Below are 27,971 nucleotides of genomic sequence, written 5' to 3'. Positions count from 1 at the left end.
CCAGCTGCCCCCATCAATTAAGGTGCTTTTTTTTTTTTTTTTTTTTTAAACCCTTACCTTCTGTCTTGGAGTCAATACTGTGTATTGGCTTCCAGGCAGAAGAGTGGTAAGGGTAGGCAATGGGGGTCAAGTGACTTGCCCAGGGTCACACAGCTAGGAAGTGGCTGAGGCCGGGTTTGAACCTAGGACCTCCTGTCTCTAGGCCTGGTTCTCAATCCACTGAGCTACCCAGCTGCCCCAGAAAATTACTTTTAATTTAAAATTTTCAGTTATATTTCTTTTACCTAAAAATTAAACATGTTAATAATTTTAATAATGATAAATTTTCATTATTTTTCAAGGGAACCAAAAAAATATAAAAAATAAGTTAGGGAGCCACCTGGGTGACTCCGTGGATAGAGAACCAGGCCTGGAGACAGGAGGTCCTGGGTTCAAATATGACATCAGAGACTTCCAGGGCAAGTCACTTAATATCAGTTGCCTAGCCTTATTGCTCTACTGCCTTAGACCCGATACCTAGTATTGATTCTAAGAAAGAAGGTAAGGGTTTTTTTTTTTAATAATATTAAGTTAGCTGAGTAAATAGTAAAAGAAATGAAGAGAACTTTTTCCCCAGCTGAATATATCAGGGTCACTTGGATTTTAGAACCTTCTACGTAATAAGTACTTAATAAATGCTTTATCATCCATTCTATTCATCCGTCCTAGACTTAGTCCACATATATTGAACATTTTAAGAAAGATCAGTCAAGCTGTAATAATAATCTGAAATAGGAGCTTCTTCTTTTTTAACGTGTTGCTTTAGAATAAAGTTCAATGTGGCATTGACCTGGAGCGAGTAGAGGCTTTATAAAACAGGTCAAGGATTTCTTTCCATCTCTATCTCTTCAGTTTTTCTCTATGGGTCTGACCAGAGCACTTGTTTTATTTTGTGAAACTATTAACATATGTCAAGTTTATCAGCATCATGATTTGGGGGATCCTGGAGTGAGGAAGGAGTAGAATACATGGGGGGATAGGGAACAGAAGTTTTTCATTTCCTTTTTTTCTTCCTTAAGAAAGTTATTCCAAAAAGGTTGCATTTTTATGTTTGATGCATATAATTAAGAAGCTGCCAATTTTATATAAATGTTCTTTTACCACCCCCCCAAGTTCCCAAGAGAGAAGTTAAAGCCATTTATTGGCACTTAATTCTGCCAACTAGAGTGGGGATGTTTCCTCTGTTCATCCAGTTTCCATTCAACTGCCTTAAAACATAGCAACAGCAATAAAACTAGACTTATTGAACTTTTTAAGAATGATCAGTCAAGCTTTAATAATAATCTGAAATAGGAGTCATCTTCTCTTTTAATGTGTTGCTTTAGAACAGTGATTCCCAAAGTGGGCGCTACTGCCCCCAGGTGGGTGCTGCAATGATCCAGGAGGGGGGTGATGGCCACAGGTGCATTTATCTTTCCTATTAATTGCTATTAAAATTTAAAAAAATTAATTTCCAGGGGGCTAAGTAATATTTTTTTTAATTTTAAACCCTTAACTTCTGTGTATTGACTTATAGGTGGAAGAGTGGTAAGGGTAGGCAATGGGGGTCAAGTGACTTGTCCAGGGTCACACAGCTGGGAAGTGTCTGAGGCTGGATTTGAACCTAGGACCTCCCATCTCTAGGCCTGGCTCTCAATCCACTGAGCTACCCAGCTGCCCCCTAAGTAATATTTTTTCTGGAAAGGGGGTGGTAGGCCAAAAAAGTTTGGGAACCACTGCTTTAGAATATAATTTGTGTTGTTTCTTTCAAAAGATGATTTTTAAAAAAATTTATAAATAGCAAGAAGAGAAATCTTCCATTCATTAGGACCATTCATAAACCCAGTTACCAAATGTGCCTTGACACAAAGATACCCAGTATCTGTGCACTTTCCAGCATAGGGATCAATTATTGATGAACAACCAGTTTTAAGTTTGAAAGTTTCATATTAAGGTAACTTTTTTTTTTAGTTCAGACATTTGCATTGATTCATAGAATTCAGCCCAGACTTGGAAAGAAGGCTCATTTACATATGCAGTTACCGAAATTATCATAAAAGCCTCTGTCTTTTAAATCTACAAATGTTTGTGAAGTTTTTTTATTAGAACTCTCTTAACTTAGTTAATATTTTTCATGAAGAGAGGGAGGAAGGGAACTGAACTCTGAACTCCAAAGCTGTCTAACATTGAAATTAGATTAATCTTGACAACCAGAATTAATAAATAAGTCTTGAAATGCAACTGGAAAAAGATGGGCTCCCAGGTAACCACAAAAACAAACAAAATGTTTACTTTCCAAACTATATAGCTTTATACTTAGTTGAATCACATAAGCCATATATGTTTTGTCCTTGTGTGTACATATATATTAAAATATACAGAAACACTGATCTATATGTACATTTGCACCACACTTCAGGAAGGAATAATTTCATCTGAATGCATACCCCCCCCCCATTGACAGAGTTCCAACCCTCCTATGTAATTCATTAGATGAATTGCAGTTGCCAAAATATTCATGGCTCTATAGTCAAATTCCTCTCTACTTATCTGGTATAGTCCTCAGAAAGCAAACATATGGAGAGATATAAATTCTTTTATTGTGTCTATGACTAATCTGCTATTTAAAAAGAAAAAATCCTTAGCTATGTTTCTAGCTGGCTATTATAGTTTTACTCCATATAAAACCTGTCTAGAAAAAGTTGTTTTGGTCTCTAGAATACTGAACCATGCTACATCAAGGAGAAAAGAAATCTCATGAGAAGGAAGGAATAATAATGGGAATAATGCTACAATTAACATTAATTATATCTATATAGAACTATTAGTCTTTTAAAAGCACTTTCACATCTATTGTCACATTTAATCTTTCAAAGAACTCTATCAGTCAAAATAGGTAAAAGATTTGATTAAATGTATTTATTTATTTATTTACTCAAGGGGATGTGTGACTTGCCTAGGATCACACAGTGAACTGGTGACAGTACCAAAACAGGAATGCAGGTGCCCTTATCGCAGACCATTCATTCCCTTTCCACAAAGGGCATTGTAGAAGGGTGTTTGGCAAATCCCTGACATAAACCCTATTGGGGGGAGGGGAAATGAAGAAACAAGAGAGCTTTGCTGTGCCCTCCTCCTTGCAGCAGCTTCCCAGCCCTAAAGCTGTTATTTCAGCCCAGGGATTGTGATCCTCTGTCAGATAGGGATAATAATTCCAGTTCTGCCTACCTCACAGGATTTCGTGAGGATCAAATGAGAGCAGAGATGTGAAAGTGCTTTGAAATGTTACCAGCCCCACTTAGATCTAAGGGTAGTATCCTTCCATCCCTGCCTTTCCCTTTCATGTGAGCTCTTGGCCAAACATCTTAAATGGGACAAGCGTCTGTCTGTGTCTGTGTGTTTGGAGGGGGTGGAAGTTAGACATGAAAATATTTCCCAAATTAGTCCTTCTGCTACTATATGGGTTTTTTTTGTTTTGTTTCTAGGAAAAAAAAGTCTTTTTTTCTTCCCTTCCCTTATCCAAAGACTATAGTTATACCCTATTCTCCCATTAAATCCAGGTGGGTTGTGGATACTATGTAGTTAAAGTGTACCCTAGGAAATTAGGACAGGAAAGAGAACTTGTTAGAAAGGCATCAGGCTTCACAAACCTTAAAGTGTTATACATGATTGTTAGCTATTATTGTTTCGTTGTTGCCTTTTCCTTAGAACATAAGCCCCCTGACACTGTTGTGGGCCCTTGTCTTTTTTATGAGGTATAATGAATGATGGACTAAGAAGAGAAAGCAGATGTGAGGACCCAGGAGCTCTAAGAGCAACCATACTTCTGAGTAGGAGCCTGGTATCTCTCTGCTATCAGATAATCCAAGACCGCAGGTGTGGTGCGGGATTCGCTCTAAAAAGACTGTGCCAGCAGCCACTGGCAGCTGTCAGATGCCAGCAGCCAATCTCGTTTGGGTCAGGAAGAAGAGCAAATATCCTGACTTCCCCAGTCCCTTTCCCAGGGATCCTGCTGGCTGCTTAGCACACGGAGATGCTGCTTTGATTTTCCTATTTCAAAGTTCCCATCTTGCCCCTAACCCCCAGGAGGCAGAGAGAACCAAATGGATTGGCAGCCACCCTTCACTCTTGATCCCTTGAGAGCAAAAGCCTTGGCAGTGTCCTGCCGGCCTGAAATCTTCCCCTTTCTTTTGTCAGCCCAGATCCAGCGGCTTGCGCTGGTCCTCAGATCCATTCCCCGTGTTGTTCTCCCCTGCAAAAAGAGGGGTCGGTCCCTCGCCCCAGCAGGGCGGTAGGCAGGAGCCCCGAGTGATGCAAGCTGCGACCCCGACTGATGACACTGGGCAGAAGGAGCAGCCTGGGGAGGCCTTTCCCTTGATGAGTCAGGGGCTGCCCTGGGGGCTCGGCTGCCGGAATCCCCAGGAAAGATGGGAACAAACACCCGCAAGCCACAAACGCAGCTGGCTTGTGTGGAGTTAAGGAGATGGCAGTGTTTATAACGTGGAGTGAGTTAAGATCCAAGACGCTGCTCAGGAAAGAGTCAGTGTGGAGAGACCATGAATAAAATGTTCCACGAGTCCATCTCGGGTATAATAATTCACAGGAAAGGGATGGGGGACAAACAGAAACATTGTGCTTTTCCTTCATTTTGCCCAAATTTAGTGACAGTTTGGGGGGGTTGAAGCCACTTTGGGGGTGTCATAGGATATATTTATTTATATATATATTATATATACTTGCATAAATATATATACTTCTATATAAAAATCTAAAATACAATATTTCTATATTATACATACTTTTATATAAATAAGTATTTTATATATATGTATATGCACATACATATATATATGCCATAAGTGCACTTTAGCCCAGGCCACTAAGACAAAAGGAAAGAGAGGCCTCTGTGTACCTGAAATGTAATACTTTCAGGGGCCGAAAAACCAATAGATCTGGACATGATTTCAAGGAGCTTGAAGAATACCTTGGGAATTTTTTCATCTCCTTACTCTGAACATTTTTCTTCTCAAAAGGAAAGATCTCTTCTTTAAAAAATAAAAATTAAAAAAACCAATAGGTTTTCATGTGGGAAGATCTACAGGTTAGTCTCCTTCCCTTAGATCCCTTTGAAACCCAAACCTATACTGCAGTAGCTATGCTATGGGTAGATATTAATTACTCTTTCACAACCTTTCGGTGCTCAGGCCTCTGGCCAGTTTCTCCAGTTTTTGAAAGCGGCTCTCTGGCTGGCTGTTTCAAAATACTGTTTTGGCTCCTGGTATTTGCCCCTCCTGACTTTTCCCTGTGTCATGAGCAGCAGGTCCATTTCTTTCTTGAAAATAAAGGTGCTTTAGAACAGAATCAAAATTGTTTTACTGTTATTTTTTTTTAAAGGGGCTAACGCCTGGCACTTCCATTGCAGAAGGCCCCCCCTCTCCAAGCTTCGTATTGAAACATGAGTGCCTCTCGCAGAACTCTGGACTTCAGGCACAATCTGTGATCTGAGTGTGCCATCTGTTTGTCGTCCAAAGGGTCTGGAGGGGAAATCAAACATCCTTTGATATCTTTAGTTATCCCTATGCAAACAGGGCACCCAGGGATAAGGTCAGCCTGGGTATATGTAGTGAGGAGCCTTTTGTTCTGCCAGCCCTTTAGGTGGCCACGAGAGCTACACAGAGCAGCTCTGGGGTGTGACATGTCTCATTATGATCATGCTTTCTCAGGGCCAGAATTTCACAGGTGGCCAGGGGACAGAGTTTGCTGTGTGATAGATATGTCAACAGATGCTTTGGGAACCCCTAAAGGCCCTCAGAACCTAGCTATGATGTAAATTGACAAAGGAATTTCACACAGGGACTGAAAAATCAAGGGATCACTTTGGGCTCAAGGATTAATGATTTCTAATGTCTGTGTAGATCTAGAAAGGAACAAAGAAAACGGGTCTTATTTTAGAATTAATAGCTTCATCATCAGCTGCTTAAGCAGACTTCCAGATGTAATCATTAAGTGTCTGAATACCAAGAAGAAGTGGGTTTCTTTCTCAGAAGTCTTTGGTTTGGGAAATCCAGATAAATCCATTTCAGCAACTGATGGGAGCTTTAGCCCATTTGTTCTGAAAGGATTCTTGAACCCGAAGAGAAGTTTGGGTGTTTAGTGCCATCTGCTGGATAATACAAGCCTAACAGACTCTTAAAACTAAGATTCCAGGCTGTAACCAAGTTTCCTTCTTGGCCTGTGAATGTAGGGGCTTTCCTTTCCCCAAGGAACAAGAAATAAATCATCAGCTCCCGTTGGCAAAGAAAATGCAGAGTCAGAAAATAGTCTAGAAAGTGTAAATAGCATGAACTCCTAAGAGGACAGAACCTGTGGTGAATGGTGTCTAGAGCATAATATGTGACAGGGGTTGGGGTTGAGAGGAGGTTTGGGGGAGAAGATTCCCTATCTGTGATTTCACCAGGGTAGGGGATTCATGGCATGGAAATTCCCTTTACTGATACAGATCAATAAGTCATTCCAGTGGCATGGAACTATCTGGGAAGGGAAAGGAATCAGCATTCATATAGTAACTGTCATGTGGTCCATCCTGTACTGAGCACTTTTTATAATTATCTCATTTTGATCCTCACAGGGAGATGAGTGCCATTATTATCCCTATTTTACAGTTGAGGAAACAGTGGCAGACAAGTTAAGTGTCTTGATAGTGTCTGAGGCCACATTTGCTCTCAGGTCTTCTTTATTCCGGGTCCAGCTGCCTCTGTGCCCTTCAGTCCCCTGGCACTGTTAACCCAACCTAATTATGTAACTGAAGGCGTTTTGTCCAGTGGCTGAGCCCTTAAGGACTGGCAACCTCTCCAACTGCCTCAGAGATGAGCTTTGTTTTGGGTGTCTTCCCATTTAAAAGTGAGATCTTTGAAAACAGAGACTCTTGGGTTTTGGTGTTTTTTTCTTTGTTATCTTCTATGCTTGGCACAGTTCTTGGCACGTGTTGTTTAATAAATGCTTCTTCCTTCATTCATTCAGGTCTTAAAGAGCTGCCTGGGCATTTAAAAGTTAAGCGACTTGCCCAAGGTCGTGCAACCATTATCTTTCTGATTTTCCTAGGAGCCTTCTATCTAATTACTCTAACACAATGCCTCTTATTATGGGGGTTTAGTAAATATTAATTAGCTACAGTCAGCTTTACATTCTTGAATTCTTCCTCAGTAAAAGCATGCAAGAGAATCTGCTCCCTCTTAGGATTTTGCCAAGCCTGGCTTGTGTGAACTCATTTTTATTTATTTTCATTTTTTATGATGAACTTCAGGATCATGAACAAGCCTAAATATTTCAACATGTAAGAAACCAGAAAAGGCTATATACAAAATTATGAACTTCTGTTGCATACCATTTGTTACATTCAGTTTTATCAGGATTCTTTGATACTTTGACTAAAGAAAGGCCATTGTTTCATCAGTGGGGATACACCTTCTATTAACCCAGATTGCAGTCCCCTGTCCCTTAGTAGAGGGTCCTGAGAAGTTGCTGTGGCCAGCAGATTTGATGCCCAGGGAAGCCAGTTTCCTGTAAATGTGCCCCTCCGTGCCCAGCTACACTGGTACCCAGTGGGCAGAATCTTTCCACCCAGCAAAGATGACAGTCTCCTGCCTGTGAGGATTCCATAGCTTGACAAGACATCAGGGAAGGGCTGCAGCAAGGGTGTCCTCAGTTACTCAGCGGGTGTCACTAGCCACTGGACAGCATTACCTCTCCCAACTCTGACCTCACGTTCCCTCAACACACTAGGCAACCTTCTATATAAACGCTTAAGTTTCAGAGAACCATCCTACATTGGTAGAAGGAATTTCTCACTAGGGGTTTCCTTCCTTCTTGTTATTCAGTCACTTCCAACTCTTTATAACCTTATTGGGGGGGTTTCTTGGCAAAGATACTGGAGTCTTTGCCATTTCCCTCTCTAGTTCATTTTATGGATGAAACTGAGGCAAATTTAGTTAAATGACTTGCTCAAGGTCCCACAGCTAGTAAGTGTCTGAGGTCTAAAATGACTCTTAAGTCCATCACTCTATCCTCTCCCACCCTTATCTTCTTCTTCATCAATCAGCATCCCTCCAGACAGGGCATTATAAGATATAATGCAGAGTATAAAGAAAACTATTTCTGTCCTCTAGGAGGTTATATACCAACTATGGGGGGGGGGGGAAGGGAGGAATTGAAATACCCTGGCTTAGAAAGAAATAAGAAATCTACCAATGCATTCAGTAGAATTAAAACTCTGGGACATCTAATGTGTGTGTACATGTGCAAGCCTGGACACAGCAGATGGGAATGGAGAGCTCTCTGAACTTGGAGGCAGAAGGCCAGGGTGCTAGCTCCAGCCCCACCGTTTTTTGGCTTTATGGCTTTGAGTCTCTCACATTATTCCTGGGTCTCACCATCCTCACTTTCAAATGAGGGGATTGGACAGGATAGTCTCTCAGGTCCCTTGGAGCTCTGAGTCCTTTGATCCTGTATGTCTTTTAGCCTCTTCACACCTCCATTCACCATCCACAAACAGAGGGCAATGTGAGTTATAGCTTCTACCCACTAGAATTCTTGTGAGAACCTACTGAGCTAATACACAAGGGGCCTGGGAACTAATATAGCATTTACATAATGCTATCTAAATGTGTAAGTTGTTATGATTTTCTTCCAGGGAAATGATAGCTGTCAGTTTAGACAACAGAATCAGGTTAAAGAAAACCCTGACAGGCTGAAATGATAGTCCCAATTCAGTTAAGATAAACAGCTCCAATTTCTATAGCCACTTCAGCTTGACAAAATGTCGAAGGCAGATTGTATTATTAGAGGCTTGGTATCCAGAATGAGGGAGCTGATAATTTACATGATACTTTACCCTGATCATATCACAACTGGAGTATTATGGACAATCCCACAGGCCACATTTTTAAAAAAAAATACACATAGAGCTAGGTAGCACAGTGAATAGAGCATCAACCCAGAGTCGGGAGGACCTGGGTTCAAATGTGTGACCCTGGGCAAATGACTTAACCCTGATTGCCTAGCCCTTGCCACTCTTCTGTCTTAGAATCGATACTAAGATAGATGGTAGGGGTTATGATCAATCAATCAAAGAATATTAGTGAACTTCATTATACTCAGAAGAGAGTAACCAGGATGGTGAAGGGACTGGAAACCAGTTGAAGGAACCCTAAAAGTGGGTATTTCTCCTGGAGAAAAGATGACTTGGAAGAGGAGGAGAAGTATTGAATGTTAGTTGTCTTCCAATGTATTTGAAGAATTGACATTTAGAAGATGATGATTTCGTCTGCTTATCCTCAGAAGGAAAGAACTAGGAAGTTGAGCCTTCTCATTTCTCCCAACTATTAAATGCCTCCTGAGTATTCTAATACTCAGCTCAACAATCAGCTTGGTGGGGAGGAGATAAAGAGAATGAACATTATTCTGCATATGAACATTTTTCCATCACTTTATTAAGTCTGGACAGTCAACAACAATAAATCAAGCCCTGATTTGTACTGTTTGTGTCTGAGGTGTAAATGCTCACACCGAGAATTTAACACTTAGATCTTAAGTCGGTATAAGCTAACTGCAGCACATCCTTGGGTACCCGTTTATTCAGCTCTCTGGTGCATTACCTTAGTTGGTACTTGCATGGGGTTAGTGACTTCACAAGGATTACAATAGTAATGCATTTAGATTAGTATTTACCACATGAGGTTTATTTCACATTATTCTCCTTCACTCTGCTTTCTAGTCATAACAAGATTTCTTGCTGATTTCTGAACTCAGCATTCATTCTTCTGCCTCCTTGCCTTTAGCCAGGCTATATCCTTTGCCAATCCTAAATTGCATCTTTTCCTTCCCTTTCCCTTCATTCATGCAAGACCCAGACAAAGCCTTTCCTGATCATGTCCATATAAACTCCTTGAGGTTAGGATCATAGCATCATAGGGTTAGAGCTATAAAGGTCCATCTAGTCCAGACTATTTGTTTTATAGATGAAGAAACTGAGACCTAGAAGAAGAGAAAGGACTTGCCAAAGGTCACTTCCAGGTGATGTCAGAGATGTGACTTGAACGTGGGGCCATCTTGACTAAAGAGCCAGCCTTCTTTCTCTCTGCCTTATACATAATGGAAACTTAATTAAATATTTGTTGGATTCAATGAAAATAAAAGGATTATGTCATTTGAAAAGTCTTCTCTTTCCAGTATATTCAGCATCCTTTTCTTTGATAGCCTTCACTGATAAACACAGCATATATTTGTGATTGCTTTGTATTCTCCTTTAGCAACATTTGTGTTTACCCTAAATCTTGGAATTCCCTTATATTTAAAAAACGTAAAGTTGATGATCCCCACTTCATCCTTGGAACCAGCAAGTGATGTATTTTCAAATGGATCTTCATTAATTTTATAATCTCACAAAGGTGACAGTAAGGGTAGTACAGAAATCACACTTTCCCTAATGACTGATCTTCCTTCTTGGTTTCAGGTCAAACTTCCCTTTCCTGTCGATCAAATCACAGATCTTCCAAGGAACGACTTCCAGATGATGATAAAGATGCACAAGTTAACCTCAGAACAGTTAGAGTTCATTCATGATGTTCGCCGACGCAGCAAAAATCGAATTGCAGCTCAGCGCTGCCGCAAAAGAAAGCTGGACTGCATTCAGAATTTAGAATGTGAAATACGGAAATTGGTGAGTTGGGCCATTCTGGCCTCTTGCTCCAGAAGTGGAAATCTCCAGGGTTGTTGAGAAAATGGGGTAGTAAAGGCAAAAATAAAGGAAAATGTCAAAGAAAAAAAACCGATATCAGGAGACAATTATGGTAGTTTAATTTTACTTTAAAATCATACCCATGGGGCAATGAGGTATCTTAGTGTATTGAGAGCCAGACCCAGAAACAAGAGGTCCTGGGTTCAAATCTGGCTTTTAACGCTTCCTAGCTGTGCAACCTTGGGCAAGTTGCTTAATCTCTCTTGCCTAGCCCTTATGCTCTTCTGCCTTAGAACCAATATATGGTATTGATTCTAAGATGAAAGTTTTATTTTTTAGTAATAACAATAATACACCAAAACAAATTATAGTTTCAGGTGTTTGTGTGTACAAAATGTCAATAATGTCCCAAGGCCTTCACTATTTATATAAAGATAATTATTTTTCAAATTAGGTTTATAAAATGGGATTCTAAATAACTTGGCTGACTCAGGGGCAGAGGCCTGAATAAGGTCTTTTCCAACTCCCTTACTTATGATTCTGTCTTTCAAAAAAAAGATGTTCCATTCCCCATGCTTAAGAGCATCTTATTTGGTCTCCTGTGTTAGACAGAGTTCAAAATTCACTGCCAATCCCAGTGCTAAATTCCTTTCCTTTCAGGACAGCTAACTAAGCCTTAGACCAGGAGTTGGGGATACCTACCTTTCAGGCCTCAGTTAAACAAAACTCTGCATTTATCCTCAATTTCTAAACAGTTCAATAGTGAGGTCATGCCTACATTAGCCTGAGAAGTGAGAACTGGGTTAACATAGCATCTCTCTGTTGTTACTATGCTTTATATAGACTTTTGCCTTATTTTAAGCCACTAGCTTGAAAAAAATAAAGCAGAAAAGTGAAGTCACTTAAAAAAAACAGGAGGAACTCTCAAATGCTTCCTAACCTATGTAAAAACATACTCAGCCTCAGTGTCCCCATTGGGAAAGTAGCACACCAACCCATGTTCCCGCTCTTGCCGATCTCCACGATATCCATTTAATCAACAGTGTATTGGACTAGCCCTGGTTGGAGTATCACTTAATGATCGTCTGATCCCTAGCTCTGGTGGAGTGACAGAAGGCTAGCAAACTTTGCTAACCTCACTCCCCAGCCCGGGAGTTTCATTCCCCTGCTCTCTTACAAGCTTGGCGCAGGAACCAGAAGGCTCCAACTTTTCCAAACTTCTTTTGGGTCCTTCCAGTCCCCTTCTACATTCATCTATCCACCCACTCAGAATTCTTTGTCTCCAGCACGCGCCACACAGCTTTTGCAAACTTGCCTAATGTATTTCTCTCAAGTTACACTTCTACATCTGTTTATTTTTCATTTTTAAAACATGTTTTCTTGGTAAATTTATAAATATTTTAGCAGGTGCCCTTTCCCTGTGTAAATCTCTCAGACACACATGGCCACCCTGCCTGCCAGATTGCATTTCCTTTCTCTCACATTCACCACATAAGGACTCATTTTCTTTCTTGGGTTTCTGCTTGCTTGATATTTCATCTTTTCTCTCCTCATCTCTCCCTCTTTTCCTTACTATTTCTGTCTTCTCCCTCCCTTTTATCTTTCCCTCACACACATACACACACACACACACACACACACACACACACACACACACCAACTAACTCACTGTTTCCAATTAGGAAGAGTTTGGCAAGGGAACCAAGGAGAAGGACAGAAGAGGCCAAAAGCATCCCTGCCCACCCAGGGTATGATGACCAGCAGCCACTAGAGTAGCCCACAGCCATCAGGTCAATCAATTAATAAAAATTGATTAAGCATGGCAGGCTAAGCGCCATTTGCCTGTATCAATAGAAATAACGTTCAGTTGCTCAACAACTGATGACCGGGTCTGCTCGCTTCCTACAACCTTTTAGCTTTTCCTCCTTCTCCTTTCCATTGCCTGTCTCTGAAGCAATCCCAGCCAGGAGGCAACTAGCAGAGTGTAAAAGCTCACTCTCCAAATGGTAGGTAAGCCATCCTTGTGCGGTGCCTCCCACACACAGATTGCCATGTCAGTCACCACAGCTTTCTTGCCACTGTCGAGCCTGGCACCAGCTGAGAAAACGAGACATTGCCAGTGCCAGAGGGATGAATCCAGCTGCACTTGGTAGCTGCCCAGAGAAAACAGCGATTGGCACGCCACCAAAGGAAGGGCTCCTCAGCATGCATCAAAAAGGAGAGGACTTTTCTAAAGCCATCTCGCTGGCGAGGGAGCCCGACGGGGCTGAGTTAGTACAGAAGGATGGTCTGGAATCTAAAAGTGGGGAGCAGAGCTTTCATTTGTAAGCCTATTGGTAGTTGTCATGTGGCTTGTATCAAAACCTCTAGCATATCATGACAGTCAAAACTGGGGCTGTACCTGTAAAGGCTGGTCCTGCCATTCTTCAGAAGACTGCAAATGAAGCTATCATGTCACATTCACAAAATTAACAAGACCGTGGGCACGGTCTTAGTCTTTGAGCCCCCTTAATTAATAGTGGCCATCGCTGTGCTATCATAAACCTTAGAACGTTAGTGCTGGAAGGGATCTTACGGATCATCTTAACCAATCCCTCTCCTTTTACAAAAGAGGAAATTGAGGCAGCCTAGAAGTAGGAAGTGTGTCACCCCAACTGTAGATATTGGTTGTAAAAACAGCTAGTTTGTGTTGGTAACAGCATAATCTACAATTATTGCCCCACATCTCTATCATAAAAGTAGATTAAGTATACAAAACAGAAAGTCCCATTAAACAAAACTGTACTATAAATACATGGGAGAGGAAGAGGGCTAGAGAGCTTTCAGCATACAAATGGAATTAACACAACATACACACAGAATTCAAAGCTACACTGGGACCTCATGTCCGAGGGCCTTTTAGACTGGAAAAGGAATTCCCTCTGCTAACGTCTTCCTTCTCGTATTCCTCATTGCGGCGTTGAGGTGACCCTGGATTCTCAAAGCCTGCCCAAGTTTTGGCAGGTCCTACCATGCTGAAGAAACTTCAAATGGAGACTTAGTGACAAACTAGACATATATATAAAAATATATATCCACTTATATCCCAGTATATCCATCTGTGTCTTTTATCAATTTGAAAAGGGTCATTATTACCAAGTCAGCTACAAGGGAATGAATTTTTTCAACCAGAGCATCTCTCAAAAAACCATCCACTAAATAATCAGTTGTGGTCTACATTAAGGTGAATATCCACACTGGTGACATTCCAGATCCTAGAATTGAGCACAGAAATATAACTTCGTGTATCACAAATATACACACACCCACTCCTGCCTCCTACCCGATCAGCTCTCTGGTCTCACCATACTGTGGAATTCTGTTTATACACTGAAACTTCTCCAGGTCTTTTCTTCTTCTCTAAAAATTTTTCAGTTATTAATAAGACTATTTTGTTTTGTGTGTTTATTAATGAAAGAGTCAAGGGGCAGTAAGAATAGCTAATGTCTCCAGCACCACATGGTGGGTGCGAGGTTATAACATATCACTGTGTTTGAGCCTCATGGCTGTGGTGTAAACTGGACAGGCCAAATAATAGTATCCTCATTTTAAACTGAAACTTTCAGAAGTTAAGTGACTTGCCCTCCTGGTGACACAGCTATCAGATGGTAGAGCCTTGATTCAAACTGAGGGCTTCCATATTCAGGTCAAGTCCTTCTTTTCACTAAGCCTTAGCTGCTTCTCTAAGAATATGTGCTGGTTTTATGGAATTTTTTTTCTCTCCATATTTCCATGGAATTTTCTGACCAATTCCCCACACTAGAATGAAACATCATAGATTTAAAGTTGGAAAGGACCTTAGAGTCCAAACTCATTCTATGGAAAAGAAAAGTGAAGCCGAGAGGGATTAAGTTGCTTGTCCCAGATCATAATAGAGAATGGTGGGTCTGAGATTTGAACCTGGGTTCTTTGGGATCAGATCCAGTGCTCTTTCCATGTATATCAATATACCAATATAACTAGAAGTAGAAAATGAGAATAAAGCAGGCACTACACAGTCCACAACTAACAAAGTAAATTATCCTTCCCTCCAAAAAAAATAATCAATAATCATGTTCAGTGTACTCTACCTACTAAGGCAGGAAAGTCTGCTGATTCATTATAAAAAGATAGAATTTGCTGATTTACTGCCTAGGAACCAGAAAATCTAACAATTCCCCGAGGAGTCTGGTTAATCAAATGTTGGCTCTCTGTCTAGAGTAATATGAGATCTCCAGAATGTGGTCCCAAATAGTCTGGGTAGATGTACCGGGGCTCTGTTACAGGGCAGGATGTCCCAGTCACAGACCAGCAGGACATAAGTTCACTGGAAATGTTAACCCTTCAATTTGGTTCTGTTTTCCCCAGGTATGCGAGAAAGAGAAACTGTTATCAGAAAGAAACCAGCTGAAAGCGTGCATGGGGGAACTTTTAGATAACTTCTCCTGCCTTTCCCAAGAAGTCTGCCGAGACATCCAGAGCCCTGAGCAGATCCAAGCCTTGCACCGGTATTGTCCCGTCCTCAGGCCGATGGATCTCCCCGCAGCCACCAGTATTAACCCTTCGACCACTGGCATGGAGCAAAATCTGGCAGCATCCCAGTGTGTAGGGGAAAGCATGCAGTGCTGCTTGGATCAGGGCACCGTGCCCCTCGGGGCTCCCTGGCTGCCCAACAACGTCTCAGAGAATTGTACAGCTGGGAGGAGGTTGGACGGAGCTGACCAAGGTACCTACTCAGAGAGAGGGCCCTCTCTAGAACCAAGGAGCCAAACGGTGACCGTGGACTTCTGCCAGGAAATGACTGATAAATGTACAACAGACGAACAGCCCAGGAAAGATTATACCTAGTGAACTCGGGCCCCAACATCCCCACCCAGACAAATGTTCGTCAGTGAGCCTGTGGCCAGTTCATTTGTTGTCCAGAAGAACGAATTTGGTGCACACTACAGTGGTCTTAGCAGCAATACTGTTTTTAAGTATTTCCTCCTCCCTCCAAGCAGGAGTTACCTAGTTATCTTCACAATGGTGCTATCCCTTGCCCAGGCAGGGAACTCAAACAGTGGCGACACTGTCTGTTTTTATATGTTAATTTCAATCTTAACAGGGATGGACATAACACCTCTGAGGACCCAACCACAGATTATTTTCTCAGTGGCCCATGTCACAAAACCCTATCTCAGGAATTTCCTCTGAATGTTCAATTTTTTTTCATTGAAGACAGCTTCTATACACATCAAAGTTTTATAACTAAACTGTACATATAATATATATAATATATAAAAATATATCTCCATATGCAAAAGTCCCTGCATGCCTCAATTTTCTCATCCTAAAACTGGAAACTTTCATTTCTAATGTAAAAACAGGTTCCAACATTCCTTTTTTTCCTTTTTTTTTCCTTTGCCTTTGATGCTAGAAGTAGTTTGGTAACTTGTTATGGTGGTTATTTTTTTCTTGGTTCACAGTTCATCAATATTACTCAGTTTGTACTTATTTATGGAAAAAAATTCAAAATGGAAAGCTTATTTGAGAGTTGATTGCAGACCTTTTGTTTTGTTTTGCTTAATTTTGGGCACAGCCAAATGGTGCCATCTGAGCATTGTGGATTTTTTTTCTTGCAGATACTGTACAGTAATGGTCAACTTTGCCACTTGCACTGAGTTTGGGGTCAAACCTATTTTCATAAATGAAGTTGTAACTTCAGTATAACTCGAGTATACTGTATATTATTTGCTTTATAGTTTTAAAAAAAGTAAACCATTTTAGGTAATTAAAAAGCACTCAGGTGATAATTATGTAGGAGAAACAATCTTGCCAAATAATGAATTCACCCTCCAATTTGTAGATGATAATCTGCTTGAATATTTTTGTATTTGAACTCCTTAGCCCCCTCCCTTCCCTTTCCCCAAGCAAATTTGAAATGCATCTACTTGGTGGTGGATGCTTGATGTCTGGATTCCTGGGTGGGGAAAGAGTTTGGGCATCCCACTTGAAAAATGCATCAGTAACAGAACATCCATCTGTGACTTTACACCAGGATTCTGTAGGTATTGGTGTATAGAAAGCAAGTTAGTTCTGTTTTCTTCCCCGAGGAAGTAAGCTGTGGTCTGATCACTTCTTACTCTCTGAAGAGTTCTGTTGTAGGATCTTCTCTTTTGAAGTCATAGCCATCAACCCAGCTACCCTTGAGAAGGTCGATCTCCCTGGAGATGACTGAAGCAATTGGTTGAGCTGTAGATTCACTGAACCAATGGCTGGCCTTTGAATGGTCCAGAAGGCCGGTGAAACAAACATGCCCCAAGTAGGAGAGACAGCAGTGCAGTTGCAAACCCAAAGTCTCCTGGCATAGGCAGAAGAGTTTTTTTTTTTCCTCCCTTCCTCCTCCAAGTGCATTGAGTTGTATTTTGAGGTTACTTCACTGTCCTGCTGCCCAAGTGCATCTATAGTTCATACTGAGGCTTTTAGGCAAGACAATACCAGAACTCTTCCTAATGGCATTTTTCCTCTCTTGCTGCAAAACTGGTTGGCTGTGCACATCTACGTAAAGAGAGCAGCTTTTCCTCAGCACAGAGGACTGGTGTTCTTTCTCCTCTGGTGCAAACGTTTACACGAGGTGTGCATCAATGTTTCTCTTCAGGCACTCAGTAGCTCAGCATCTTTCCTTTAGGAGGAGGAATCAGCTCCCTCACTCCAGTGATACTTTTGTGACATCATGAATATGGACACTCATGAATGCCCCGGTCTTGCTTATCACCCCTGACCCCGTGGCTACTACAGTCTGGCTCTGGAGGAGAATTGTGTATGGTTTGATATGGGGCTAGGGTGGGGGAGGTCATTGGGGGCTTGGTGGCTGATTTTTGGTTTTTTCTTTGTGCCACTGTTTGGACAAATATTAAAGCCGCATGTAAAAGGGGGGAGATAGTATAAAAATGTAGGCGAAAAGTGAAACCATAATAACATGTTTTAGTATTAACTTTTTCTGTACAAAATACTAGCTCTAAATGTTTAAATATGTATGGATGCCAGAAACTGTCGATTCACACCATAGGAAAAAAAAAAAGCCTTTTCTTTTAAAATGCTTTCTTTTTGAAGACCTGCCTCTAGGTTTTTGTTTTGATGTGTATGTATGTGTGTGTGTGTGTTGGAAACAGTTTTTTATAAGGCCCTCTATGGATAATTCTTTTTTTTTTCTTATTTGTTGTTGTTGGAATTTCTTGACCTTGTAAAGTAATTCTTTACTTCACCATGAGGTTTTCATTTGTGGGAGACAATGGTGACAGCAAGAATTTTTAAACTAAATGTGAATCACATGATCACTTCATAGGTTTTTGTTATGGGGAGGGGGTCAGCTGACAGTATTTTTTTAAACTATTTTTGTTGATGCCTTTTTTAACGACCCCCTCCTTTTTTTTTTTTAACTGTCCTATGAGTATATAAATAACCAAGTCTGCACCAGCTTCTTGACATGATTTTACCCAATTCACAACTCATGTGCAACTGGTAGTCTTGACCTCATTCCATCCTTTGTGCGTATTCTTGTTCTTGTTACTTTTAAACACCCACAGACCTTGTGATGCAGCTAATTGTTCCAGCCTGGCTCTCGCTGACGTTGAATCTGTTTATTTTTTTCCCTCCCCTGACTCTGTCTACTACCCCAACCTTTGCCATAGGAACTATTAATGAAAACCATTGCTTACAGGGAAAAAAAACTTTTTCAAACTTTAGGGGATTTATTTTTTTAATTATATTTATTTACCCAATGAGGTGACTGATTTCATGTAATTGCTTAGATGCTATGGATGTGGTATTCACTATTCTGAACCATGTGCTTACTAAATCTGTTACTGATTCATTTGGAAAGACTTTAGAAGGAGACACTTGGGAGGACTAGATACAAGACAGAATCCAAACTGGTTCCCGTGCAGTAGAGAATTAAAAAAACAAAAACAACTGGTTAGAGTCTCTTTCCTCTTTCTTCCTTTCCTTCTCCTCACTCTTAATTTTTTTTTTAAAAATTTTTTAACAAAGTAAAAGTACCAGCAAGGAAAAAAAATTACACAAAATTAAAGTCTTATATTGTGCTTTTGAAATCCCTTACTTCCAAATACCTATCCATGGCCAAAGTTCTAGTAGTGTCTACATTGAATTCCAAGTGGCTTCCAACCACTGGGGCTACCAATCATTGGGGCAACAGCAATAAGTAGGCAGATCTAACCCCAGTTTAGTGTTCTCTTGTCATCTGCCTTCTCCAGGTTCCCTGTATCACCAGAAGAACCTCATTTCATTTAAGCTTATTGTGCTATTGTCACTCAAATGCTTTGCAGTGTGTATTTGTTTCTGCACATTCTCTGGGGGTGCCTTGAATAAGACATAACATCGCACGCTGATTCTGGAACAAATTGGTTGGGAAGGAAAAAGAAAAACTCTCAGTCAAGTTACTAGGACATCTTAATATTTATATCATGGACTTCCTAATGGATGATGACTCAGGCATCAAGAGCTGATGCTGCAGTAGAAGACTATTATTTTGTTTAGCGTACAAGTAATTTATTAAATGTCTTTCTAAGGGTATGCTGCTTTTAAGATGCACTATATTTTTGGATTTAATCCTTATATTATTGTTTTCCCAAGGAAGTAAAAATGTTGTATTACAAAGGCTAATTAACCTTAGTGATTAGTAAGCCAACTACTACCTGTCTTTTTAAAAGGAGAGTGGAGATTAGCTACAGTAATTGCATTAGATGAACTGGGTGTAGAAGTGTTGCTCATGTTAAATTCATCACTGCTGTGGAAAGGTCCAATGCAAATTTTCTAGCTATTTTAAATACTTTATAATTGCCAGTTTTAAACACACACACACAGAAATTTTACTATAACCCTATCGGAAGACAGTCCCTTTAAAAAAAAACCAGAAAGTCTATACCACAATGCCCTGCTGTTAGAATCCACAACACATCTTAGATGAACTCCAGGTCCCTGACTGTGTTAAAACTAGAAAGAAAAGAAAGGTTGGGGTGGAGAAAAGCCAGGATCCTCCCAAGATGTACTTCTCAAGCTTTCGCAAGGTTTTCACCCCCTATCTTTGTCCTACATAGTTTTGCCAATTGTACGCTCTTCATCCCTCCCCAATTTAAGCTAAGAATTGCTCAGTAAGTCTTTTCACACCAGCCAAACACCATCAGCACGGTTTAGGGAGGCTGCAGTCCTATTCTCAACTCACTGGGAATGCATGTGCAGTAATTGCTTTTTCCCAATGGAGGTGAGTCTCTTGCAAAGGCAGGGAGTGCTCGTGGCAGCTGCATACCCCATGGTAATGTTAGAGATCCTGCTGAAGATAACAGTTGCTACAGGACATTTTTTTTTAATAGAGAAAAATGTAGATATTCTGTTGTTTTTTTTTTCTTTTAGGTTATGTTTCTGGCAAAGCAATCCTTAGTGTGATTCAGTCTATGTGGATTTAGCATCCATGTAGGAAGTGTGTGCGTGTGTATGTGTGTGTACGTATGTGTGCTTTGTGTATAATATGTATATGTATGTGTATTTATAATACAACCTGAATTATTTTATGACCCAGGCATCATCGCCGATGCTGTCGAATCCAATATACGTGAACATACGTATGTGTGTGCAAAGAATATATGTATATAGAAAAAGACCTATTATGGCGGATTGGGGATAAATTATTGATCTGACAGTGCAACAACACAGCTTGCAACAACAAAAAAAAGTAAATGTACAGTATTTTCCTACACTCCACCATGGTAGATGATATTTATACTAAAGTAATATCAGTGACATGTTTTTAACTGTAAGCATAAGACATTGCCATTTTGTGAAGAAAACCACTTTGGTGAGGGGGGGGGGTCAACTTAAGTAGTTTTTATTTAATGTTGTAACGTGGTAACTAGCCAAATCCGACAGCTGATGAAATAAAGTTCTGTGAATTTCACTTTCATTCCAGTACTATTGACCTCAAATCAAAGAATGGCCCTCTCGATGAGCAGAAGTGCACCAAGACCAGACATTTCCCTCAGACTCACGCCTAGTGCCAAAAATGCTCCCTCCACCCTGGGGAAAGAGGAGGAGGGGGTGGGGGAATTGCTAGGAGCACATAGCAAAAGATCTGTGCCCCAGGAAAAAAAAAGTAGAAGCAACTGGAGTTGGTCAAAGCGTTTTCTCTCAGCAGGGTGATTCTCAGACCTCTACTATCTCTGGAGACAAGGGTGTGTGTGTGTGTGAGAGAGAGAGAGAGAGAGAGAGAGTGTGTTTATGCCTGTGTGTGAGTGTGAGTGTGTGTGAGTGCGTGTTTCCCACCCACCTGGCTCACATTCGATCAGAGTGTATTTGGCGCGTCTGTGTTCTATTGCTGCTTTGGAGGACCCTGACTCGGGAGCACCCCCGAGAACAAGCAGGAGTGATAGCGAACACAGCAGGGATTGTTGGGTGCTTGTCCTCAGACCGGCACCATTCCTTTCAAGCATCGCTTTGGATTTTGAGGCCAGGAGTAAATAAATACCTGTAGAATTTGTTCCAGAACCAGTCCAATACAAGTGCACCTCTAATAAATGCCTTACAAACTTCAGAGGCCATATTCAGAACAGGGTTTTATCAGCGTATGCAAGGGGCTGCAGCCCCTCTTCTCTTCCTCCCCAGGTCAAACAGTATGGACAGTTTTCACACATATCTACCTGTATAATCCTCTGTACCTCTCATAACTGGTCAATGACTGTAACAGGTTACATCAGGTGTTTTTCTACATACTTTTTACACAGATTCTATGCGATTAATGTAACTTAATTCAATGCATCATTTAATTGTACTAGTTCTTAAGCTTGTCTTTATTTTTTTTTTTTGTAGGTGACTGTGGTTTCTTGTGATTTTTATTGTAAAAATGAGATGGTTGTTGATGCTTATTCTCTGTTACTAAGAATTTTTACCTTTTTGGAAAAAAAAAAGCATTGCTATGAACTAATGAATTAAAACTTCATTTACTCGTTGTAAATACAGTATTGTGCAAAAAAAAAAAAAACAGCCCAACCCTTTTCATTCATTTGAACTGCTAGTGTTAACTGAATTTTGTCTAGACACCATTTCTGTTGAAGAAATAAAGACATATCATTATGTATTGTAAATTGACTTTTCTGACTCTGAAATTTCTTACATGTGAGTGTGGGTGTATATATTAGAGACCTAGGATGCATCATAATCTAATAGAGTAATAACAATTTATTAGTGAAGGTAAGATCACATTTGTTGTTCAGTCATCTAACTCTTCTTGAATCCCTGGTCCAACTGTCCCTGGTGCTTTTTTGGCAAGATGCTGGAGTGGTTTGCAATTTTCCTCTCCAGTTTTATGCAAGGAGGAGTTAAGTGACTTGCCCAAGATCATTCAGCCAGTGTCAGAGGTCATATTTAAACTTGGATCTTTTGACTGCAGCCTCAACACTATGCACTAAGCCACCTAGCTGCTGCCCAAGTTCACATTTACTTTTTCCCTAAGCATTTATCATGCTCTGCTTTGAATCTCTGCCTGTCTCACATATAATCTGACCAGACATTCTAAAACATAAAATTCTAAATTCTCACCAGGTCTCTCAATTCCAAAAACTCTTGGCTTCAAGAAACTTGATGAGGTAAATAAGAAATAAGACATGTATGATCAACATGCACACACACACGTGCATACACACAAAGGAATTATAAGTGAGTTGAGTGTAGCAAGGAAAAATGAGGCTGAGAACTAGTTATCCCCAAGGCAAGATATTAATTTTGATTCATATCAACGATCATATCACTAACAATGACAAGTGTGCTGTTAATAAAATGAGTGGCACTGACATCTCAGCAGCAAGCCAGGGACCTGAGTATGATCAATGTATTAGACTAGCAGGAACCAATAAACTGAGTCAGTGTCCTTTCTTGATGACCAGAGATCTGGAGAGAAGGCCACGAGAGCCTGTTAAACCAAGATGTGTCTTTCCTTTTGATTGGCCTGACTACATCATTTGGGTCTCTTCTGGCAAAGGCAATTCCAATTGGTAGATATTCTAGTGAGGAGGTGGATTAAGAGTTCTTAGCTCCTCACTACTATTTCATCAGTGAAAGGGACAGACTGCTACTCAAGTGATAGAATGTCTTCATCTGGAAAAGTGGGCTAGCCTTCAGAAGTGCTTGATTATGCCCGTCTCTGACACTTTTATGGAATGCTAGTTACCTTATTTTTTTTAAACCCTTACCTTCCATCCTAGAACCAATACCATGGTTCTAAGAAGAGCAGTAAGGTCTAGACTGGCATTGGCAAAAGTTTTCAAGTTCTCGTGCCCAAACTGCAACTTCAAGCTACCTGTGAGCCCCCCTGCATTACCCCAAAGAGCAGAGTGAGAAAGTGCTCACTTTGGGTGGCTGGACAGAGAGGAGGGGGCATGCAAAAAATGTCCTCAGACACTGGGAAGAGGGGAAGTGGAGCAGTTTCCCCCACTCTGTGCCAGTTCAGCGTTAGTGCCAATACTTCACCAACACTGAGCTAGGCAATAGGGTTTAAGTTGACTTGCCCAGGGTCACACAGCTAAGAAGTGTCTGAGTTCAGATTTGAACCCAAGAACACCTGGCTCTCAAACCCCTGAGTCACCTAGCTGCCTCCTGCTAGTTGCTTTATGAGACCTAGCTGTCTCTAGCAATCTTGCTTAGAAAAATAAAAACCACCTCAGCTACCACTTTGGCCTTTCCTTTGGAGTCAGCCCAACTTTGAAAAGGAAAAGCAAGGACAAGGGAGTCATCCCTTTGGAAGAGCCTAGCCCAGGCTGGTTCTGAGCAGATGCCCCAGAAGCTTAGACTAATCATATTCCTCAACCATGCTTTAGTTTGAACTGGGAGAGGTCTCCTTTTGATCAGTGATGGGCAAACTACAGCCCTAGGGCCAGATGCGGCCCCCTGAAATGTTCTATCTGGTCTTGTGACATTATTCCTAATCTGATGAATACAAGTAGGATACAATACAATGAAACTTCAAAAGAGTTGCCTTGGAAACAGATTGACAGATGAGCATTTCCTTTCCATTGGCCCCCTCTTTAAAAAGTTTGCCCATCACTGGCCTAAAAGATGGAGTTTTAACAAAATGGAGGAAGGGATGGATTACAGAATAATATTAACTATCAAGTAATATAGCATAATACTAATTTTCCCTAGGAGACAGGGCTTGATATTGGGAGAGAATCTATGAAATTAGCCTGGAAGACTTTCTTAAAGAAACTGTGCCTTAAACCGGCAAATAGGGCAAATAGGAATATTGGGCACAGGAGATGAGGAGGCAAGTTGGTGTTGCATGCATGTGACACAGTTTGGATGTACATTTGCAGAGGAGGATACAATACCCAGTTGGAAGGGACCGGAAAAAGAGATTTGGTCAGAGTTTTCAGTGAAGAATTAAAAATGAGCCTTGTATGTGATATGAAAAAGGTCTGTTCCTCAAAGCTTCCTCTACACAGTCATAATTGGTACGTTAGAAATTCATGGCTAGACTAACCCAGACATCATCCTAGTTGGAATATGTGAAAACTGAAGGAGTGGCAGCTTGTAGGTCTACATAAGCCCCCTTCTAGAGTACAATTTTGCTATATTTATTCATTCAGGGTCATCTTCAAATTTATACATTCATTTATTCATTAAAAATTGCTACAGGGCCTACGATGTGCCAAACACATCAAATTGCAGTATTAAAAGAGACCTCAGGAGAGAAATCCATTCTATTGACTTGGGGTCAATACTTCCTTTAAGTCATTCCAGAAAGAATGTTGATATAAAACAACTAAAACCAAGTCTCAAATGCATTTTATGCTAAATCTTAGTTAATTAGTTTTGTGCTAGTTTTATAATCATTCAGGTTACATTAGAAATATAGTTATGTTTGTAATATGAATGACCAAAAGCATTTACTAAATAGATTAAATGTGAAATGTTTAAACATAGAATGTTTAAAGAGGAGAACAAGGGAAGGAAGAGACCTGATCTTTTTTTTTTAAACCCTTACTTCTGTCTTAGAATGGATACTAGGTATCAGTTCCAAGGGCTAGGCAAATGGGACGAATGACTTGCCCAGGGTCACACAGCTAGGAAATGTCTGAGGCCAGATTTGAACCCAGAGGTCTTCCTGTCTCCAGATCTGGTTCTCTATCCACTGAGTCACATTTGATGCCCCAAGGGAAGAAAGAGAAACAGTTCATTTATTAAGTACATACTATGTGTTCAGTGTTTTATGAATAGTATCTCATTTTAACCTCACAACAACCCTAGAAGGAAGGTACTCTTGTTATCCCCATTTTTTAGATGAGAAAACTGAGCCAGGCAAAAGTTAAATGACTTGCCCAGGGGTCAAACAGCTAAAATGTCTGAGAATTTGAACTCATGTCTTCCTGACTCTGGAGTCCAGCAGTATATCCACCTAGCTGACTCTGCTGAAGCTTAGAGGTCATCTAGTCCATTCCTCTTTATAAATGAAGACACAGAACAGTCAGGAATGTGGTGTGAATAGAGTTGTCCCAAGTCAAACTTATAGGCAAGTGACATAGCCTGGAAGTTTGGACCTTTGAAGAATGAGGAGGGTTGGACTGGACAGCTTCTGGGATCCCTTCCAGATCTAGGTCTATGATCATACGCATGGCTGAACCCCAGCCTCATTCATCCCAATGATCTTTCTACTGTACTCACTGACTCCCTCCAGTCTATGCATGAAAGTCCTTTGCATTCATATTATGAAAGTATTCATTACAAATGATTCATTTACCCAAACCCTTGAAAGGGAACATGAACCCTTAAAAACCAAAGAGGACTCTGAAAACCAAAAGAGCTAACGTGCTCAGCCACTATGCTCAGTGTTTATTTCCTTTAAAAGAGACAATTCAAACACATATGGTGGGGGGTAGATAGACCCCAGACCATGAGAAGGAGGAGGCAACAGCTTTTATAGTGTTTCGAGAAAGAGAAGAAGGGGATCTTCTGAGATTGGGCAGCAGGGGAGAAATTCTGCCCAATAATAGGAAATGTTCATCAGCAGCTTAGCAGATTCATCAGGATGCAACTCTGATAAGAGAAGGAAGCAGGGCATGGTTCCAGGTGCTCTGACATATTTTTGCACAGGAATATTGCAGAGTCACTTCTAAGACATGCATCACTGCTTTATCAGATTAGTTCAGGGCAATTATAAACAACACAAAAGTCATGAGAAACCTGTTAAGCCTTGACAGGAAGATAGCCATAGTGTGGGGTAAATCCAACAAACATTAAGAGCCTACCACGTGGGGGCAACCAGGTAGCACAATGGGTAGAGAGCCAGGCCTGGAGGCTTGGAGTCAGAAGAATGTGGGTCCACCTCTGGCCTCAGACACTTCCTGGCTATGTGACTGGGCAAATCACTTAACCGCCATTGCCTAGCCCTTACCATTCTTCTGCCTTGGAACCATGGACTAGTATCAATTCTAAGATAGAAGGTAAAGGTTCAAAAAAAAATCTAACAATCAATATGACTTTATTAAGCACTGACTATATGCCAAGTACTTTGGCACTATACTAGGTAGCAGTAGGACAGATGTAAAAGTCCCTGTCTTCAGGGAACTTACATTCTATTAAGGAAGACAATGGGTATGTCCTTATATAAGGGCAGCTAAGTGGCATGGCAAATAGAACATTGGGCTTGGAATCTTTCTGAGTTCAAATTCAGTCTCAGAAACTTATTAGCTATGTGACCCTGGGCAAGTCACTTAACTCTGTTTTCCTCAGTTTCCTCATTTGTAAAATGAGCTAGAGAAGGAAATGGCAAACCACTCCAGTATCTTTTCCAAGAAATCCCCAAAATGGAGTCACTAAAAGTTGAGCATGACTGAAACAACCAAACAACAACATACATATAAGAATGTATAAAACAACAAAAGTAGTAACTAACATAAATAACACTTTATGATTTGCATCTCACTTTACCGTATCAATCCCTCTGTTCAAAATACAAAAAATAATTCAAGGTAATGGGGTGGGGAGTGGGATACTAGCTAGAGTGATCCAAAAAGGCTTGAATATGTCAGGGCTGAGCTTTGAAAAAAACTAAAGATTGTAAGACAGAGACAGAGGTGAAAAGGGAATGCATTTCAGACATGAAGGACAGCCTGTGAGAAGTCATGGAAACAAAAAATGAAATATCTAGTGGGAGGGCCAGCAGGAAGGCCAGTTTGGCTTCACCAAAGTGCATGAAAGTTGGCCCTATGTAATAAGGCTGGAACAGTAAGTTTCAAAGTCAGGTTGTGAAGAGTTTTAAATACCAAACATAGTTTGTATCTGGTCCTAGAGGTAATAGAGAACTCCTAGAGTTTATTGAGCTGGAGAAGGACATAAACAGGCTGCTATGTGGAAGATAAAGAGAGGAAAGACACATCAGGGAGACAAATGAGGATATTATTACAGTGGTTTAGAGAAGTGACTGAGTGGGCATATACATGGAGAATTGTTGTTCATCCTTCATTTTTTTTATTAATATTCATTTTTAATCTGTTTACATACCTTATGCCCCTACTTTCCCCTTCACCCCCCCACTCTCCCCCCACCCATGGCCAACGCACATTTCCACTGGTTGTAACAAGTGTCCTTGTTCAGGGTCTATTTCCCATTCATGTCCTCCTCAGTCCATGCATTCAAGCAATTGTTTATCTTATATGTTTCCTCTCCTGCAGTCCTTCCTCTGAATGTGGGTAGCATCTTTACCATAAATCCCTCAGAGCTGTCTTGTGTCATTGCAGTGCTGCTGGTACAGGAGCCCATTACATTTGATTTTACCATAGTATATCAGTCTCTGTGTACAATGTTCTTCTGGTTCTGCTCCTTTCGCTCTGCATCACTTCCTGGAGGTCTCTCCAATTTGCATGGAATTCCTCCAGTTTATTATTCCTTTTAGCACAATAGTATTCCATCACCCACATATACCACAATTTGTTCAGCCATTCCCCAATTGAAGGACATCCCCTCATTTTCCAGTTTTTTGCCACCACAAAAAGCGCAGCTATAAATATTTTCGTACAAGTCTGTTTATCTATGATCTGTTTGGGGAACAAACCCAGCAATGGTATGGCTGGATCAAAGGGCAGGCAGTCTTTTATAGCCCTTTGGGCATAGTTCCAAATTGCCAGCCAGAATGGTTGGATCATTTCACAACTCCACCAGC

General features: G+C 40.7%; 1 protein-coding gene across 2 annotated transcripts in view; it reads left to right on the top strand.

Annotated features, from left to right (window-relative positions):
- The window catches only part of BACH2 (BTB domain and CNC homolog 2), a 317,447-nt gene extending 301,699 nt beyond the window's left edge, over window positions 1-15,748 (top strand). For both annotated transcript variants that reach the window (XM_044676454.1, XM_044676456.1), the window contains 2 exons: window positions 10,529-10,735; window positions 15,140-15,748. In XM_044676454.1, coding sequence (XP_044532389.1) covers window positions 10,529-10,735; window positions 15,140-15,619 — 687 coding nt within the window. In that variant the 3' untranslated portion in view covers window positions 15,620-15,748. The remainder of the gene's footprint in view (window positions 1-10,528; window positions 10,736-15,139) is intronic.
- Window positions 15,749-27,971: the final 12,223 nt, after the last annotated feature.

Source organism: Gracilinanus agilis, chromosome 4 (genome assembly GCF_016433145.1).
Source record: "Gracilinanus agilis isolate LMUSP501 chromosome 4, AgileGrace, whole genome shotgun sequence".
Lineage (NCBI taxonomy): Eukaryota > Metazoa > Chordata > Mammalia > Didelphimorphia > Didelphidae > Gracilinanus > Gracilinanus agilis.
The sequence above is the reverse complement of the archived record's forward strand: the minus strand, read 5'-3'. Positions and strand labels throughout refer to the sequence as shown.